The sequence below is a fragment of the Schistocerca serialis genome, chromosome 7 (genome assembly GCF_023864345.2).
Source record: "Schistocerca serialis cubense isolate TAMUIC-IGC-003099 chromosome 7, iqSchSeri2.2, whole genome shotgun sequence".
NCBI classification, from domain to species: Eukaryota; Metazoa; Arthropoda; class Insecta; order Orthoptera; family Acrididae; genus Schistocerca; species Schistocerca serialis.
This window is the reverse complement of record NC_064644.1, coordinates 431786522-431806009: the sequence shown is the minus strand read 5'-3', so window position 1 is coordinate 431806009 and position 19488 is coordinate 431786522. Positions and strand designations below refer to the sequence as shown.

Below are 19488 nucleotides of genomic sequence, written 5' to 3'. Positions count from 1 at the left end.
CAGCTTCCTGCGGCGTTTCCCATCTTTGATGCCGAATTGTTTGCGATCTTGCGGGCATTGGAGCAGATGAGATGCGTTCCCAGTCTTAAGTTTCTCATCTGTTCTGACTCCCTGAGTTCCCTTCAGACCATTCAACACTTGTACCCAGTGGATACGGTCGTCCAGAACATCCATGATGCCCTACTCCACCTGCAACGGCAGGGGAAGGAGGTTTCTTTCTGCTGGGTGTCGGGGCACGTGGGTATTAGGGGAAACGAACTGGCAGATGTGGCTGCCAAAGATGCATGTTCCCTCCCTCACGTTGTTGAATGTGCTGTCCCCCTCCATGCTGTTACCTCCCTTTTGCGTTTTCGTGTTATGCGTCAATGGGAAGAGGAGTGGTTGGCAGTCGCTGAAAATATGCTGTGTCTGGTCAAGGCCACCACGCGGCTTGGCGTACGTCCTACCAGTCATGCAGGCGGGATGAGGTTCTCCTCACTCGCCTCCGCATCGGGCACAGTCCCTTCACACATGGTTTTTTACTCCGGCGGGAAGATCCCCCAATCTGTAGTGCTTGTGGGGTCCAGATTACTGTCCGCCACATTTTACTTGACTCCTTTATTCTCTGACCAGAGGGCGGTGGTTTCTTTGCCACCGGATTTGCCCTCTATTTTGCAAGACTAAGCAACGTCTGTGGTTAAGGTTTTACGGTTTTGTGTCCTGTCCAATTTGTTGCCTCGGATTTTAGGGAGAGGGTTTTAATGTGCTGCTGGATGACTGGCTCACCCAGATTTTAGGTAAGAGGTCCGCCAGTCACGAATACCTCCTTGTTTCCCTTCGGTTTCTGTCCTCCTTCCTTGTGTTTCCTTTCCTATTTTTAGTGCATTCCTTCTCCTCTTGTTTTGCCTCTGTATGTGAGGATTTGGAACTGCATCAGGTCTGTGTCTTTTAGCTGCTCCCCTTGTTCGCTGTCCGTCTTAGTCCCTTCACTGCATGTATTCCTGTTTTTATGCGTTTGGGCGCTGATGACCCCGCTGTTTAGCGCCCGTAAACCTCAAACACACACACACACTTCCTGTGTTGTGGACCTCTTTGAGTGTCTTCGTCCTGACAAACCTCTCTTTCTACTTTTGGGTTATGGGAGGTTGACTGACGGATCAACAGCACCTTAGGTGTTAATGGGACTTGATCCAGTGCACCAGTATGGAATCTGACTTGCGACTGGTGCCTTTTGGATGAGCTTTGTGGTCAGTCTCCTAGCAGATGATGGCATTCCTCCTCTACATATCAGACGCAACATTGCTACTGAATTATGCAATATTTGTCTACAGTTGCCTGTACACTCAAGACTACTACACCCGTATTCCTGATAAGGGGATTCACGTCCTACGACGACTAACCTAAGTTTGGAGTTGCAGTTCATCTGGTCTCTCTTCACTATGACCTATGTCGTCTTAAGTTCTTGTCAAATCCTCATGCAGTCTCGTCACCCTGTTCCTCATATGTCGTTGGAGGATCTGTCTGGATCTGGATCAATCTAAATGAAGTGGTCCAACAAAAATTAAGTTGGTCGCTTGTCCATTTTTAAATATTTTAATTTTTTATATGTGACTACTCTATAAGTTATTAGAACAGTGATGTGCGAAAAACGGAAGTAGAAATAAAGTGAAAGTTATAATTCTATAATTCTATAATTGAGAAGTTCAAAACAGTTTTAAAAAAAAAATTTTAAGTTTCACCTTTACTGAATGTGCGCGATGTTTCAGTTTAGAGATGTGAGCAAAAATATGAATATCTCTGCACTGGGTTAGGTTACAGCATTGCAGTTGACATGATAGTTTTGAAAAGTGTCCTCTAAAACATTGTCTATTACACAAAGTACCCTAAATTAAAAAATAACCAGCCAAAATGACCTCCAAAGTTTGGTATCCAAATTTTCAAAAATTCACTCTTTAGGCCCAAAAATAACAAGGAGTGATTTATGAGAGTCTACTTTTCCTATAGTTAGATAGTGTACACTACTAGCCTCATACAGAGCAAGAACACTTACAAATGTTTCCTTAATTTTATAGGAATTTTTGGAATTAGAAAATTTTCATTTTTTGTAAAGTTTGGGGTTAGTTATCTCAGGTGGGACTGAATATGAAAATTTGATTTTTGCACGGTTTGTACACCTATATGATAGCAACATTCTGTAAAAATTTCAACATTGATATCTGACTATGAACAAAGACATGAATTTTTGAAAATGAGGAGATAACTCACATTACTCTACAACTGATGTTATGGCTGTTGCCTATTAATGTGTGATATTGGTGGGATATAATCAATTATTATTGAAGTAAGGTACTGAATTATATAAAAACAGTGGGAAAAATCACTGAAATTAACATTTATATTATGTTGACATACTTAAAATAAAAATTTTCAATTAACATCTTTTGAGATTCCTAAACCTGGTGGTGAATGTTAAGAACACTTATTTCTTCAGACAGCTTCTGTGATATAGAATAAGACCTCCCATTTGCTGTGGTAAGTACAAGCACTGGAAGTTTCCTTAAAACATTTTTCATTGGTATTCTTTACAGATGAATGGAAAAACTGGTAGAAGCTGACCTTGGGGAAGATCAGTTTGGATTCCGTAGAAATGTTGGAACACGTGAGGCAATACTGACCCTACGACTTATTTTAGAAGAAAGATTAAGGAAAGCAAACCTATGTTTCTAGCATTTGTAGACTTAGAGAAAGCTTTTGACAACGTTGACTGGAATACTCTCTTTCAAATTCTGAAGGTGGCAGGGGTAAAATACAGGGAGCGAAGGCTATTTACAATTTGTACAGAAACCAGATGGCAGTTGTGAGAGTTGAGGAGCATGGAAGGGAAGCATTGGTTTGGAAGGTGAGTGAGACAGGGTTGTAGCCTATCCCCAATGTTATTCAATCTGTATATTGAGCAAGCAGTAAAGGAAACAAAAGAAAAATTCGGAGTAGGAATTAAAATCCATGGAGAAGAAATAAAAACTTTGAAGTTCGCCGATGACAACGTAATTCTGTCAGAGATAGCAAAGGACCTGGAAAAGCAGCTGAACGGAATGGACAGTGTCTTGAATGGAGGATATAAGATGAACATCAACCAAAGCAAAATGAGGATAATGGAATCTAGTCGAATTAAATCGGGTGATGTTGAGGGAATTAGATTAGGAAATAAGACACTTAAAGTAGTAAAGGAGTTTTGCAATTTGGGAAGCATAATAACTGATGATGGTCGAAGTAGAGAGGATATAAAATGTAGACTGACAATGGCAAGGAAAGTGTTTCTGAAGAAGAGAAATTTGTTAACATCAAGTATAGATTTAAGAAGTCGTTTCTGAAAGTATTTGTAAGGAGTGTAGCCATGTATGGAAGTGAAACGTGGACGATAAATAGTTTAGACAAGAAGAGAATAGAAGCTTTCAAAATGTGGTGCTACAGAAGAATGCTGAATACTGAAGATTAGATGGGTAGATCAAGTAACTAATGAGGAGGTATTGAATAGAATTTGAGACGAAGAGAAATTTGTGGCTCAACTTGACTAGAAGAAGGTATCGGTTGGTAGGGAATATTCGGAGGCATCAAGGGATCACCAATTTAGTATTGAAGGGCAGCGTGGAGGGTAAAAATTGTAGAGGGAGACCAAGAGATGAATACATTAAACAGATTCAGAAGGATGTAGGTTGCAGTAGGTACTGGGAGATGAAGAAGCTTGCACAGGGTAGAATAGCGTGGAGAGCTGCATGAAACCAGTCTCTGGACGGAAGACAACAACAACAACAACAACAACCCAAACAGTCACTAGTAGATTTCTTGAATGATGTTCTTGGGCCAGCAGCGTGGCAAAAATGGACAAAAACATTGTTTTCCAAACTTATTCTTTCAATCTCTGCAAGCCACCACTGTCCATCATACTCACGTGCCACTATGTCATTCAATGTCTGTCATTACATAGCATCGAACTAAGTTCTTTGCAATGCCAAGGAATTTGTGGAAGTGCCCTGTTCCTTTTATTGCTATTCAGTTTTCAAATCTGGTTTGAAGTGTTGTTTTCATATGCGGAACCACTTCTTCTTTCTTGATCAGAAAATAGGTAATGCCTTTAATATTATCCTTGCAAAAGACATACATGCCTTGTACTGTGAGAATTTGGTCTGTGGTTGGTCTTTGTAGGCTAGCTTTATTTACTTCACATTTTGTTGTACCTCTTACTCCATCACATGCATTTTTACCATGGCAAGATGCAAAAAAGTGCCATTTAGCCTCCAATTGAAAGTCTTCTTTGTGGTTGCACAGATTTGAAAAATTATTTTTGTTCTTCTACTGACTCCCTCTTCCATCTGAAAAGTATATCAGCTTATCAAACTTGGGAAAATTTTCTTTATGTAATTTGTTACATACTTTTGAAACACATGTACGGCCAAAGTGTTGTGCTCCAAGTAGTCACTTAGGATGCAAATTGAAGAACTGCAAACTTCATCTTTCTCATTTTTAAAGTAGAGAATAAATGGATGCACTGTTGCCTGGTCATTGACCCAGTGGTACCCTTGTATTGCATCCTGAATCACTAATGGAAAATTTTCTGCAAAATCAGCTAGCACTATGCACTCAGTTTCATGAAGTTGTGGATTTTTGTCCTTCAAAAACTTACTTTGGATTTTAGAAACATAGTGGTGACTTTTGAGTTTTTGTAAGTTATTCATTAAAGATTTCAAGTACTCTTCCTGAGGTTTAACCACTGTTATCATTTCTGTCCTGTCAGTTGTGACCCACTGTTTGAAGGTAATACTGTCCGGCATTTCCTCATCATATTTGTGAAAAAATTCAATAACAGTTTCTTTACCAGGGCATTTATTGCACAAAATCATCATGCGGTCGTAACTTAGTGTCACAGACCATTAAATCTTGTAACTCTTTGTAGTTAAGATCACCGAGTTTTGCACTCACAATAATCAGTTTGACATTTTGATGATGTAACTAACACATGCGGAGTGTGTCCCTTAGGTTCCAGCCAAAATACACCACTTAGGGTGGAGGTCACAAAATTTTGACCTTCCAGTTTTGCATTCAGGATGAGAATTTTTGAAAGCTACATAAAGTTCATTTAAATTTGACAGCACTAGTTGTTTCTGCTTTGTTACTTTAACTCCATTTATAACAACTGTTTTTCTATCTTTGCAACCTGGGCACATTCTACTGTTTCATCATCTTCAAAAAACTGCTGGATGTTTATAATTGTTTCTTATACTTACTCCTTTCTTCTTTCCTAAAACTGGAAGAATGCCTTGCTCATTCACTAATTTTTGGGTTAGTTTAACCAAATGATGAGAATCGTTAAATTCATGAACAATTTTTTTCTCTTGACAATGAGTCAGGGAGCAAACTTAAAATGTTTAGCTTTTCCTCTTTAGATTTCACTGAACATTTAATTTTTAATTTCTCCATTAAGCTCAAATATTCAGGGTCAGATGATGCTGGTGGTAGGTTTTCTTCTTCTTCAGAAATAATGTTGGTATCTGTATTATTAAAGCATGATTTCAAGTCTTTTCTAATTTTGTCTGAAAATTGTTGTACCTTATTTTCAATAGCTTCATTTCGTTTTCTGCTACTTAATTGTATTATTTTCGAAGCAGGAGATACGTCTAACTTCGAACAAGCAAAATCCAATATGCTAACAACTTCCTCATTAGGAATATAAATGCCATTAACAAGGTTGCGTGATTCTGGTTCTGGATTCACAACGAATATTTTTGAGTAACAATTTTGGCACAGGGAATTTTCAGGAATGACATAACGTTTCACTTGGGAAGCTGTTTCACTCTCACATAACAAGGACAGATGTTCAAGTTTTATTTCCCTCAAACCTTTAGTAATAGTCTTTTTATGAACTTCAAGTGGATCACAGCACTTTCTTCCAAAAATGTGGTTGTACTTCAGAATATATTTCTTCTCATGCACAATTGTGTGCGGATCCTCGCCAGCCCACACATGTTGATTGTGAAAATTTACAATTTGATCACGTTGGAATGAAGCCTCATCTGTAAAGAGAACATTTGCACTGAAATGAGGATTGACACATTGTTGGATGAATCATTCGCAGAAGTGTACCCGTGGAGGCCAATCAGCTGCTGATAGTGCCTGCACATGCTGTACAAGGTACGGCAACAACTGATTCTCCCGTAGCACTCTCCATACAGTGACGTGGTCAACTTTACCTTGTACAGCAGCAACTTCTCTGACTCTGACATTAGGGTTATCGTCGACTGCACGAAGAATTGCCTCGTCCGTTGCAGGTGTCCTCGTCGCTCTAGGTCTTCCCCAGTCGCGAGTCATAGGCTGGAATGTTCCGTGCTCCCTTTGACGCCGATCAATTGCTTCAAACATCTTCCTTTCGGGACACCTTCATTCTGGAAATCTGTCTCGATACAAACGTACCGCGCCACGGCTATTGCCCCGTGCTAATCCTTACATCAAATGGGCATCTGCCAACTCCGCATTTGCAAACATTGCACTGAGTGCAAAACCACGTTCGTGATGAACACTAACCTGTTGATGCTACGTACTGATGTTCTTGATGCTAGTACTGTAGAGCAATGGGTCGCATGTCAACACAAGCACCGAAGTCAACATTACCTTCCTTCAATTGGGCCAACTGGCGGTGAATCGAGGAAGTACAGTACATACTGACGAAACTAAAATGAGCTCTAACATGGAAATTAAGCGTTTCTGGACGCATGTCCACATAACATCTTTTCTTTATTTGTGTGTGAGGAATGTTTCCTGAAAGTTTGGCCGTACCTTTTTGTAACACACTGTATACATCCACTGTAACAGAGGTTTCAGAACATACCGACTGCAACAATGCCACATCCAGCAATAATTGTATTATTACTACAATGCCACACCCAGCTATAATGTACTTCTTTATTGACAATAAACCTAAATGTAAATGGGCATTTTTATTACCATAGAACAAAAGCGAAAGCTCCTATTGTTTAATATTGCATTATTAAAAATAAATAAACTTAATGAATTTTGGGTGATAGTGTTAGCTAAATATATGTCACAGTTAAATTTTATAACAACAGCCATAAGATCAGTTGTAGAGTAATGTGAATTATTTCCTCATTTTCAAAATTTCTTCTTTGTTCAGTCAGATATCAGTGTTGAAATTTTTACAGTACGTTGCTATCATATAGGTGTACAAACTGTGCAAAAATCATATTTTTATATTCAGTCCCATCCGAGATAACTAACCCCCAACTTAAAATTTGTAAACAATTAAGGAAACATTTGTAAGTGTTCTTGCTCTATATGAGACTAGTAGTGTATGATATCTAACTATAGGAAAAAATAGACTCTCATAAATCACTCCTTGTTTGTTATTTTTGGGCCTAAAAAGTGGATTTTTGAAAATTTGGATACCAAACTTTGGAGGTCATTTTGACTGGTTATTTTTTTAATTTAGGGTATTTTGTGCAGTAGTCAGTGTTGTAGAGGACACTTCTAAAAACAATCATGTCAATTGAAATGTTGTAACTTAACCCAGTGCAAAGATATTAAAATTTTTGCTAGTGTCTCCAGACTGAAAAATCGTCGTGCACCTACAAATAAAAATTGGCGCCATTCAGTAAAGGTGCAAGATAAATTATTTTAAAAAACTGTTTTGAACTTCTCAAATATAGGGCAATCACATATAAAAAAATCAAAATATTTAAAGATGGTCAAGCAACCATCACTGGACTACTTCATATGGATTGACCCATCTGTACTTCGGGCTAAATGAAATAGTTGATCTCTCTGGGTTCCAGGGTATTTATCTCTCAATTCTTGATGAATTTTCAGGTTCAAAGCTCATCCATATGTAGAGCTTTGAAGGTCAGTGATCCCATCAGCTTAGCTTTCATACAATCTTGGGTTCACAAAGGACACTTCCTGTTGCACGGCTGTAGCGTTTTTTCAGCAGAATTAGCACCTGGTATCAGAATCCATTCACTCAACCTCAAAAAAATTTCCTAGCCTGTGACCAACAATCTACAGCTCATTAACCAATGCTAGGCGTGGAACCTGATGGTCTTTCACCATTCGTTATATTTTCACTGATCTCCACATTACTAGGACTTAGATTTTATTTCTCTGGATGCAAAGTAATATTTTAATTTCAGGGAATGAACTTGTTGGTCAGTTAGAGGAGGAGGCTACTAAGATCAAAATTTTGGAGATTTGGATACTGGGATCAAGCTTGTGATCGACAATGTGTCTTTGATTTTGGAGGCTGGGAACCGGGGGATGGTTCACTGTAGTCACCGGAAACAAGCTATAAAAAATAAGATTCCACTGCTGCATGGCAATCTTTCCTTTGTCTTCATTTGAAGTTTATCACCATGTTTTTGTCACCTTTCTGCCACTCTGTGATGATTATTGTGTGGACTGACTAGAATTGGTACTCTCTGGTGTTTAATCATAGGTCTGTATCTGCTTGAGCTCATTTGGTTTTCATAGCAATTGGAAACTGCAAAAATTATGTCCAACAAGTCGACATAAAAGTTAATGAATTACATAGTTCAAATTTGAGAATGACTTGCGTCAGCAAATATCAATGTAGAAGGGGATGTAGGCAGTTTAATATGAACATTTGAGTTAGCTTAGTATGTGGCTTCTGAGCCTCCCTACATTTGGGTTTAAGAATTGTGAAAACCTGTTCACAAGCATAGTGGTCTCTCAGAATGAAAAAATATTAATGAGGCATACCGGATGGTTATAATTAAACTGACTGTATTCCGAGTGCTTCAGTGGGAGCTGTATACATCCGCAGGATGCTGAAACATCACATCACTTGGCTATGCATGTTAGATTTCTTTTGTGAAGTAACTATTTTTGTAAACGTTTAAAAAGATTAAAGTTTTCCACATTAACGCAGTGGCTATTGAGAAGAAAGACCGTGCCCTGCTGGTAAAGTTGTTTTATCAGAATGGCATCAATAGCAGTGCTGCAGTGTGGCAATAGCAAGACAGAAACAGCTACAAAAAGGCTCCATTCAATAAATGAACTGAAGAATATGATCACAAAATTTGAAGAAATGGGTGGATAAGTGGTGCGGCAAAGAGAGGGAGGCAGCCCATTCCCGTGGCAATTGTTGATGAAATTGGTGTTGCTGGAGTGGACTGTGCAGCAAGTGCCTCAAATTCTGCATCCAGTGCTTGAACTGTGTCATGGGAATTATTTCTGCCCTGGTCAACAGTTCAAAAGCTTTTGCGGTGCATTTTACAGTGGTACCCTTCAAGATTGACAAATGTACACTAAACAAAGCCTCAAGATGGTCTGCAATGCCATGACTTTGCCCTTAATTTTTTGGCCGGGGAATATTCTGAGAGTGGATAAGGCACATTTTACTCAGCGCTGTACCATGAAAGCACGGCTGTCGCATACGGAGTTTTACTCCGCCATGTGTTTGAAGGAACATCCATTGCACCCATCTTACGTGACTGTGATATGGTTTCACCAGCTCCTTTATTCTTGGTCTGTTTTTCTTTGAGGGGATGACATCTTGTCGGCTGTTAGGTGTACAGTGAAATATGCATATTATAAGGGCATACTTGTGCAACATATGATTCTAGCTTTGCAAGATCGCAGCTTCATCCACACCACTATTTTCATGCAAGATGGGGTGACCCCTACATGTCGCTTGCTAGGTAAATTATTTGATTTGAGAAATGTTCATTAGCGATCACTTCATCACCTGACAGTTAAGAGTGTGGCCTTGCAGATCACCTGACCTAAGTCCATTTGACTTCTGGTTGTGAGTCCATCTGAAAGCTCATGTGTTTCAGTGATGTATCCAGACTCTTCGTGATGCGAAGGACAGCATATGAGGACATATTGCTCTGACTACACGGGCAACTGTCGACAGTGCCATGTTAGTGGATGCACCATGTTGTGGAGTCGGGAGACCGTGTTGAACGCATGTTGTAACTTGTGACTATGTCCTAATAAAAGTGCCAGAACCACTGTTATCATGTGTTTGACCGTTTCTCCATTTTTCCTGCACCCACACCACATTCTGACTGCTTACAGCACCATATTTTCTCGTGACGGCAGAAAGTGGAACTATTATTTTTTTCCAGCATATTTCATAAGTGCACTGATCAGTGAACATACCTGCAACATTTCAGTATCTTGCGATGTCTACAGCCCGCACTGCAGCGTTTGAAACACCATCAGTTTAATTATAACCACCCGATGCTTGTAAATTCGATATGCGTTCTCAATGATGAACTGATGCATCTGATTCAACCTAATGATCACAAGTTGAAAACAAGTAAACTCTTATATTGAAATGTATTTTAATTTGTTTCATTGCTGACTTCATTTCAATGCTGGGAAAATATGTGAACACAGTGAGCTATTACATTGCTTACTACTTGTATAGCTGTTGACACAGCTGTGATATACTGCTTACACCCAAAGAATGATGTTGAGAACCTCTTAGAATTCCCCAAGAAGTCACATATCTGAAATAAAAACCCACTACTTAAAGAATGTTGAGAAGCTTAAATACTTTTTTATGCCACTTGAAAGTAAAAAACTTTCATCAACCGGAAGGTTGATTCAAACACTACACTGTTTTACTAGACATGGTCCTGTTGGAGATGGTATGCCATAGCCTTTCTCAAACCTTTGAGCTGATTTACTCAGCAAGCTATTGGGAGGACCTACAGTTTAACGGGGACTATGAATCATGGTGCAAGTGGCAAAAGAAAAAGGAGAGATAGTGACGTACTGAACTCAGTCTGTGGTGCAGCTCAGTGTATTTCACACATTTTGGTTTTGAGTGGATAGTGCCACATGAACAGTAAAACCATAAGGTGTACAACTTTGCGTCCGCCGTTTGCCGATAGGTGGCGACAACGGTAAGTAGCAGTCGAAATAAACAGATTGCAGATGTCAGGCAGTTAGCTTGGACCTCGGTCAACATAACCTCATTCAGACATTAGTCTACTTTTGTCTGCATCATAAAGTTGTTCTTGATTTGAAAATTTCAGTGTACGAGCCTAATTCTCGTCATTTGCGGGAGGTGTTACTATGAAGAAAACAGCGGCTGTCTCATTGAACGCTCTCAAGTATGTATGGTAAGGATGCTGATCGTGAAAGAACGTGTCGTGAGTGGTTTCAAAGCTTATAGAACAGTGATTTTAATGTCTTATATCGTCATAGTGGTGGAAGAGAGAATGTTTTCGAAGATGCAGAATTGGAGACATTCCTGAGTGAATACTCATGTCAAACTCAAGAAGAATTGGCACTATTAGTGGGAGTGACACAGCAAGTCATTTCAAAACGTCTCAAGGCTTATGGGTATGATTCAGGAAGAAGGAACTTGGGCCCATGTGAGCTGAAACCAAGAGACATTGAACGGCGTTTGTGTGTTTGTGAAAAGTTGCTTCAGAGGCAAAAAACAAAAGGGATTTCTGCTTTGCATTGTGAACGGGGACGAAAAATGGGTTCATTACGATGGCCAAATCGAATATTCATGGCTCCAAGATCTTGCTCTGCATTTGGTGGGACCAGCTCGGCGTCATGTACTATGAGGTGAGGTGTTAAAACCAAGTGAAACAATCACAGGTGCTTGTTATCGAACCCAACTAATTCGTTTGAGCAGAGCATTAAAAGACAACTGGCCGCAATACAGCGAAAGGCAAGATAACGTGATTTTGCAGCACGACAACGCTTGACCCCACGTTGCGACAGAGATGAAAACATACTTGGAAACATTAAAATGGGTAGTCCTACCCCACCCGCCATATTCTCCAGACATTGCTCCCTCTGACTATTACCTGTTTAGATCAATGGTGCATGGCCTGGCTGACCAACACTTCCGATCTCATGAAGAAGTCACAAATTTGATTGATTTGTGGATCGCTTCAAAAGATGATCAATTTTTTTGACCCGGGATTTGTACACTGCCCGAAAGGTGGGAGAAAGTAGTGGCCTGCGATGGAAAATACTTCGAATGATACATGTATAACCAATGTGTTTCATTAAAGTCTCAATTGTTGGGGAAAAAACAGTGGAAGCAAAGTTGTACGCCTTGTATATGTACCTGATAAAATATGTTTGAAGCTCTTGCCCTTATGCGCAAGGCATAGTGCTTGTAATATTTATTATAAAGGGTTACTTGAAAATCTGCTTTGCTGTGTTAAGACTTACCTGAAATGGGCATCAGAATGTTTACGGTATTTATCTGAAATTTTTCAGTGGCCATTATTTGCATGAAGTTATGCAGTGTAATTAAAAATATTTATGCAGTAGCTTCTACATTTCTTTCCTGTGGGTTATGTGGCAACAGATAATGTCACAAATAGATATGTGTAGTGGTGAGATGCTCAACGGCACTACATTATTGGTATAATACCCAGTCTTGTGAAGTACATTTGAACACAAGTTTTCCAAAAGTAGTCTTGAGCAGCTTTTTAGACAGCCGACACAAAAAGGAAATATTTTAGACTTATGTAGCTTCTAACATGTCTGGCTGTATGACAGTGTCAATTAAGAGACAGGATTACTCATCATGATGTCATTATTGTGACAATGGTTACTGAAGTTAACAAATCCATCAAGAAGGCGTGGAGAGTGTTTTTGCTGGGAAGAGGTGTTTGCATCTCACTTAGACAATGAATGGACGTCATTTTGTTCCAGCATTATGGTTGTAGAGAGGTTATGGCCAAAGTTTAAACAGATTGTAAATTGTGCCATGGACAAGGATATGCTGAGCAAAGTTTACTAAGGATGGAAAAGACTCGCAGTGGTTTAACCCTTTGATCGCTGTGGGTGAGTTACCTTGTCATGCTCCACTGCTCCCCGGTGCTGAGGACATAGCCTCTGGGTTTTCTTGAGCACTATTCATGAGTTTACATGTTCTGTTCCACCATATAAAAAGTTTAGAGTATTCATCGTACAACATGTGTGCCTTCTTCGCATGCCATCACTTGCAAAAAATGTTTCAGTATCTTGAACTGTTCACAAAATATGAATATTGTCACAACTACATGATTCCTTATATGCAGGGATGGCACCAAGGGTTGAAAACAAATAAGTAGAGTTCTATATGCCAGTGGCCACTTTCTTGGCTTGCATTTGTTGCAAATCACTCAGTGAAAAGTCCTAAGTGAATGGAAAAAAAAACCACCACCAGGTGTCTACTGTATGTGAGAAGGGTGTAGAACAGACCCACAAAATTACAAACCAATATCCTAAACAATGATTTGCTGCAAAGTTCTCGAACATACTCTCAATTTGAGTAAAGTAAATTTCATTGAAACTGAGAAGCTTTTGTCTGTAAATCAGCTTGGATTTTTGAAAGCTATTCTAGGTGTGTTGGACAATATTTCAAACAGAATATATGTCATTTTAGGGCTTGATTTTAGGAAGTCGTGGCTCTGTCAAAGTAGCTGATTAACACATTCCACACCAGGATAATACAAAGTCACCAATGGTGTGCTCTGGACTACTACTTTACCTTTGAGGGGCAGACATACAGACAGATCAGGGGTACAGCTATGGGAACCAGGATGGCTCCTTCCTATGTCAACCTTTTCATGGGTCACTTGGAGGGGGCTTTCCTGAGATCCATGTCATCAGCCCCTGGTTTGGTTTAGTTGCATTGATGTCATCTTTACCATATGGACTCATGGTGTAGCGGACCTGCTAAAATTTCTTGAATCTCTGAATAGCTTCTCCAAATTAAATTTCACATGGTCCTATTCAGAATCCCATGCCACTTTCCTTGATGTTGATCTCGTCCTCACCGAAGGCCAGCTACACATTTCTGTCCACATTAAACCTACCAACAAACAACAGTACTTAACATTTTGACAGTTACCATCTTTTCCATGTCAAACATTCCCTCCCATACAGCCTTGGTATCTGAAGCAAATGTATTTGTTCGGATGCAGACTCTTTACAGCAGTACACCACCATTCTCACCTCAGACTTCTCTGCATGTAATTACTCCATCAGCTTAGTTAAAAAGCAGATTTCCCCTGCCATCACATCCAATCCTGGTACTGCTGATCCCTTCAAAAAACAACTTTGGAGCACACCATTGGTGACTCTGTATTATCCTGGTCTGGAATGTGTTAATCATCTACTCCAACAGGGCCATGACTTCCTGAAATCGTGCCCTGAAATAAGATCCAGTCTATCTGAAATTTTGCCCACCACACCTAGAATAGCTTTCCGTTGCCCTCCCAATCTCGGCAATATTCTGGTCAGACCCTACGCTCCTTATGCACCCATCTCCCTACACTATGGCTGCTACCCCTGTGACAGTCCCCAGTGCAAGACTTGACCTATGCACCCTACTACTACCACCACCTAAAACAGCCCTGTAACTGCCAGAATGTATGCTATCAAAGGGAGAGCCACCTGTGAAACAACACGTCATATACCAGCTGTTGTAAACACTGTCCGGCCTTCGACATCGGCATGACTACCACCAAATTATCGATTAGGATGAATTGGACATAGGCAGAGGGTGTATAATGGCAACTCTCAATATCCTGTTGCAGAGCATGCTGTACAACATGACATTTGTGACCTCGGCGCCTGTTTCACCACACAGACCATCTGGATTCTTCCCCCAAACAAAAGTTTCTCAGAACTCCGCAGGTGGGAACTAGCACTTCAACGTGTCCTTGGTTCTCGCCACCCACCTGGCCTAAATTTACATTAATTTCTTCTGTCTCAGCATTTCTTCCCTGTAACTGCTATTTGCTTCACTCCGTTTTAGTTTTCTACAACTTTCATTGTCTTTCCCATCTGTTTTGCACCCCCCCCCCCCCCCCTCCCACATCTGTTACGTACAATGCACTTAGCTTTTCACTCTTATTAACTCATGCATGATGTTGAATCAGTAACCTCTGTCTGCATATTACCTTGTCTTCAACCTTTAAGCTCGCAGGTTTCCAAATCTCGTCCGATACAGTCCCCAACAATCAGTCTTTCCTTCTCGTCCCGTATGGTAAGGCTCGCCTGACCCACGGCTCAGGATGACTTTCCAGAAATCTTCCCCTTTTCCTAGACCTCTCCAGTCCATTTCCTTCACCCCTCTTCCTTTCCCTTCAACCCTTCTGTCTGAAGGAGGAGCCACTGGCTCCGAAAGCTTGCAATTACAAGTGTTTTTTATGTGTTCGTTCTGCCACTACTTGGTGAGTAGATTTTTTATTTAGCGAATTAAATAAACTTGCCAGTGACAATGCCTCAGAATTGTGGATTTCAAAGTTTTCTTCACAGTTTCTGTATTACAGATTGCAGGAGGCTCGGAAAAAGCATGAATGTCTACCATGGCAAACTAGTAGTAGTAGTTACTATTTCAATATCAGTGCTTTATTGTACAGAATCTTAATTATCACAGGATCTGTATCAGTATAGGGTATAACATAGTTGTTTTCATGAGCATGTTAGCTTAGATTGAATGCAACAGAATTGAACTAACAGTAGTATCGTACAATTGATAACTTTCTCATCACATATACTTTACTGTATGTTCCACATATGAAGTAGCATGTTTGCTGCCTCTGTTGCGTTTGCAGGGCAGATATTAACTTTTTCTCATGTTTTACTCTGAAGTTTAGAAAAAACACATTCTCTCTTACTAGCCAAACTACCAATATCGGATCCCTAATCCAGCCTACTTAGAGATAGAATGTTGATATGTGTTTCAGAAATTTATCTTGTTTTTCACAAAATTCTTGATTCCTGACACAATGTCAGCTAGTCACAGTGCATCTTCAAGAATGTAATTCTGACATTTTGAATGCTTCTTACTCATGTTTACATGGATACTTCTTCTTCTTCTGATGATGATGATGATGATGATTAAATGAATGGAAAATAATGAAATAACTTCTGAACAGAAAAAATCTCTGTAGAGTTTGATCTGCATTGCCAAACTAACTTAATGGGAATGTTATCCATGGTATAAATAACTAGGGAGTAAACTGGTGTCATACAATGCATTACTTGAATTTATATCATAGTTAGCCTATTCCACAAATATCTGTTCCTGGTGTTTTACCATGATCTGTCAGTGACCTTAGATACTAAAGATAAGGGAATGCAGATGTCAGTTGTACATTGAAGACCTCTGTGATTGTAAAGAGAGTCCAGAAGTACTGTCCGTAATGAACTCAATGTTGATGTGACGGTAAACCCAATCTTCCTTCCTTCCTTCCAGAGAGAATGCTGTATGAGAAATATTGAAGAACAATGAAGGAAATGGGAAAACTTAGAACACAAAAAAAAAAAAAAATTGAGAGAAATGAATACGAGAGTTAGTTTCGTGGGTTGACATAGTTGAAAGTAAGGAAGATCTTATAACTGTTAATTGAAATATCCTCCGTGCTCTGCTATCGGCACTGTTTAGGTTCAGATTAAATAGAACAAAGATGGAAGGGATAAAAATAGTATAAAGGAGAACAGTTATCAACATAACTGTGTGTGTGTGTGTGTGTGTGTGTGTGTGTGTGTGTGTGTGTGTGTGAAAAGGGGAGGGGGGGTGCAGGGGGTTAAAAATCCCAAGTGGACATGTAAAGTATGAATTAAAGATGTTCTTTAAAGAAAGAGTAGAGAATAAAGGTTAAGGAACTGCCCAGCTAAATGCAGAACATCTTCTGAAATTAATTTTACTCTGAAAGAAGCCATATAATGAGGAATAGGGAGGACATAGTAAATATAGAATATTTGAAACAGCTATTCAAAGTATGTTTATATAGTAGGGGTGGGAATCCCAAATAATTGTTTTAGAACATGGAAGTACATTCAGCTTTTTTAGATGGCCCTTATTTACTTTGCCAGCATTCTTCGACAAATCTTTTATATAAACAAACATCACACTAAGACATATAATAAAAGTAACCCAGTACACCATCAAAGATTTTTATAAAAAATATTTGATGAAAATCATTTACAGTGTAATGTGGGCTTAAGTGCCAAATTAGCTGTTTCTAAGGCAACTGGTATGGTTTGCTAGAATAATGCAGTACTTGCTTTTTGAAATGAAATGTGCAAATGGATTGTTTGCAAAAGTGGAGTAAAATAAGGATAGTTGTAATTTAACTGCACTTGTGAGCATGTTGGCTTACCCAAAGACACCATAGAGAAAATAAAGTGTGTTAACAATAATTTTGTATGTGTGTAACTGCATTCCTCTTGTGTTCCAGTATGAAGTTCACGAATCCCCGTGTTCTGTCATGCCTGCACGTCTTCTGTGAATCGTGTATCGATAAGTTACTTATTGATGAGTCTGGAGATTCTGGAAAACGGGACAGTATTGTTACATGTCCGAAGTGCAAGCAGGAAACAAAAATAGTAAGTTATAATGTTATTTATTATGAAGAGTACTTCTTTTTTTAAATCACATGTTCCTATAAATTAAACAAATTTATATGAAATAATAGAAATTCAAGGCTGCAATAATATTATGAAAAGGATAGATTGCTACTCATATATAGTGGACATGTTGAGTCGTAGACAGGCACAACAGAGAAACTGCTAAACAAAAGTCGCACACACACACACACGCACACACACACACACACACGCACACACACACACACACACACACACACACACACACACACACAAATGATGCAACTAACATACACATGACCACTATCTCAGGCTGCCGAAGACAATCTGGCCTCGGCATCCTGAGACAGTGATCATGTGTGCGTGTGTTGCATTTTCGTGAATATGTCTGCGTGTGTGCGTGCGTTTTCTTAATTCAGAAGCAGGCTTTTTGGGAGAAAACTTACTGTTCAGCAGTCTTGTTGTTGTGCCTGTCTGTGACTCAACACTTCCATTATATCCTTTTCATAATTTTATCACAAATTGACGTGAACAGTTTACCAAGCAGTGGTGGGACAAAACACACACAAAGGTTAAAGAATTGTGCAATCTTTGGGTTGAAGGGGAAGGAATTGGGATGGAGGAAAACAACTGGCGAGGTTTAGGGTGTGTGGAGAGTTCGGTAAAGTCGTCCAGAACTCCAAGTTCTGGGTGACCTACCAGACGGGCTGAGAAGAAAGTCAAGTCTCCCTGACGCAGGGTTCTGGGTGACTTATCTGAACTCTAACGATTTTCTTAATCTCACTAGTCCGTTTCCTTCACCCCTATTCCTTTCTCTACCGACTTTCTGCCAGGAACAGCTGCCACTGGCTCCAAAAGATTGCACATTTCTTTTATATGTCTGTTTTCTCTTGCTGCCTTTTGGGGAGTAGACTTTTTATGTATACAATTAAATTATGTTTTCAATAATTGATTATTTCCATTGATAAATTCGTTATTGTTGCTAAATTTTCTTGGGCTTTCATCTTTGAGACCAAGCCATCATATTTTTTTTATTTCATGCTGTTCTTACAGTTAACATTATTATTGCTAAGATTGAAGAGTTGTTTCTAATAACTATAAAAATGATATTGAGAGAGATAAGCCTATGCTCCCAGTTGCAGGAATCTTGTTCAGAAGTATAATATCTTCTGAAAACAATATAGTTGTTGAATCTTAGCTTGTGTTAGAATTTCTGTTTTATGTGACTTCAGTATCAAGATGACTTAGAATCCAAAGGGAAGATGCGGAGTCTGTGAATTGCGAAGAGAAGGGGGGAGACACAGAATGAGAAGGATCAGACAGACGATAACCAATTGTAGAAAATATTTGGGGAAGGGGCAGTAGGAGGGAGAGATAGTAAAAAAGCCAAAGATAGATAATGCTAAAAGAAAATAGAGAAGGGAAATAAGGAAAGAATAAGGTATATTAGGAGGATTTCAGAGATTATCATAAAAGAGTTGTATACTGCAGCAGGTGTGTTGTTGTCTTTCGCCGCGCGGGTTAGCCGAGCGGTCTAAGGCGCTGCAGTCATGGACTGTGCGGCTGGTCCCGGCGGAGGTTCGAGTCCTCCCTTGTGTGTGTGTGTGTGTGTCCCCTTAGGATAATTTAGGTTATTTGTTGTCTTTCCCTTACACCAACCTCATCTAATCATTCCAAAAATGTGCCTTTTGTTCATTTTCAACCTGTCACTTGCAGACTTCTACACATTATTTATTACAAATAGCTGGGAAAAAAAAGAGTTATTAAACATTAGTTGCAACTTCTGTTCTGAATATTTTGCCTTGGGATGTAGATGACCTGTGCTGGTCATGCAAATAATAATAATAATAATAATAATAATAATAATAATAATTCAGTGATTCTGTTAAGTTTGATCCACGTCAAGTAAGTGCCAACTTTATGAAAAATACTTTTTAACTTAAAAGCCTCTGCTTTTGTGTACTGGTGAATAAGAATGTATTACGGATTAGCCTTTTTAAATACATTTGGCCACAGCTACACTTCTTCAAAAATGGCAGAAAATCATTGTGAGCCTTGAAAGGCACAGCTTTAACCAGCCATAAATTGTAATTTTATGGATGAATTCAACAAGAA

At 39.3% G+C, this 19488-nt stretch overlaps 1 protein-coding gene across 1 annotated transcript in view; it reads left to right on the top strand.

Moving 5' to 3' along the window:
- LOC126412226 (B-box type zinc finger protein ncl-1-like) overlaps positions 1–19488 on the top strand; it is a 161881-nt gene that overhangs the window by 20681 nt on the left and 121712 nt on the right. The window contains exon 3 of the mRNA XM_050081715.1: positions 17226–17373. Within this exon, the coding sequence (XP_049937672.1) occupies positions 17226–17373 (148 nt within the window). The remainder of the gene's footprint in view (positions 1–17225; positions 17374–19488) is intronic.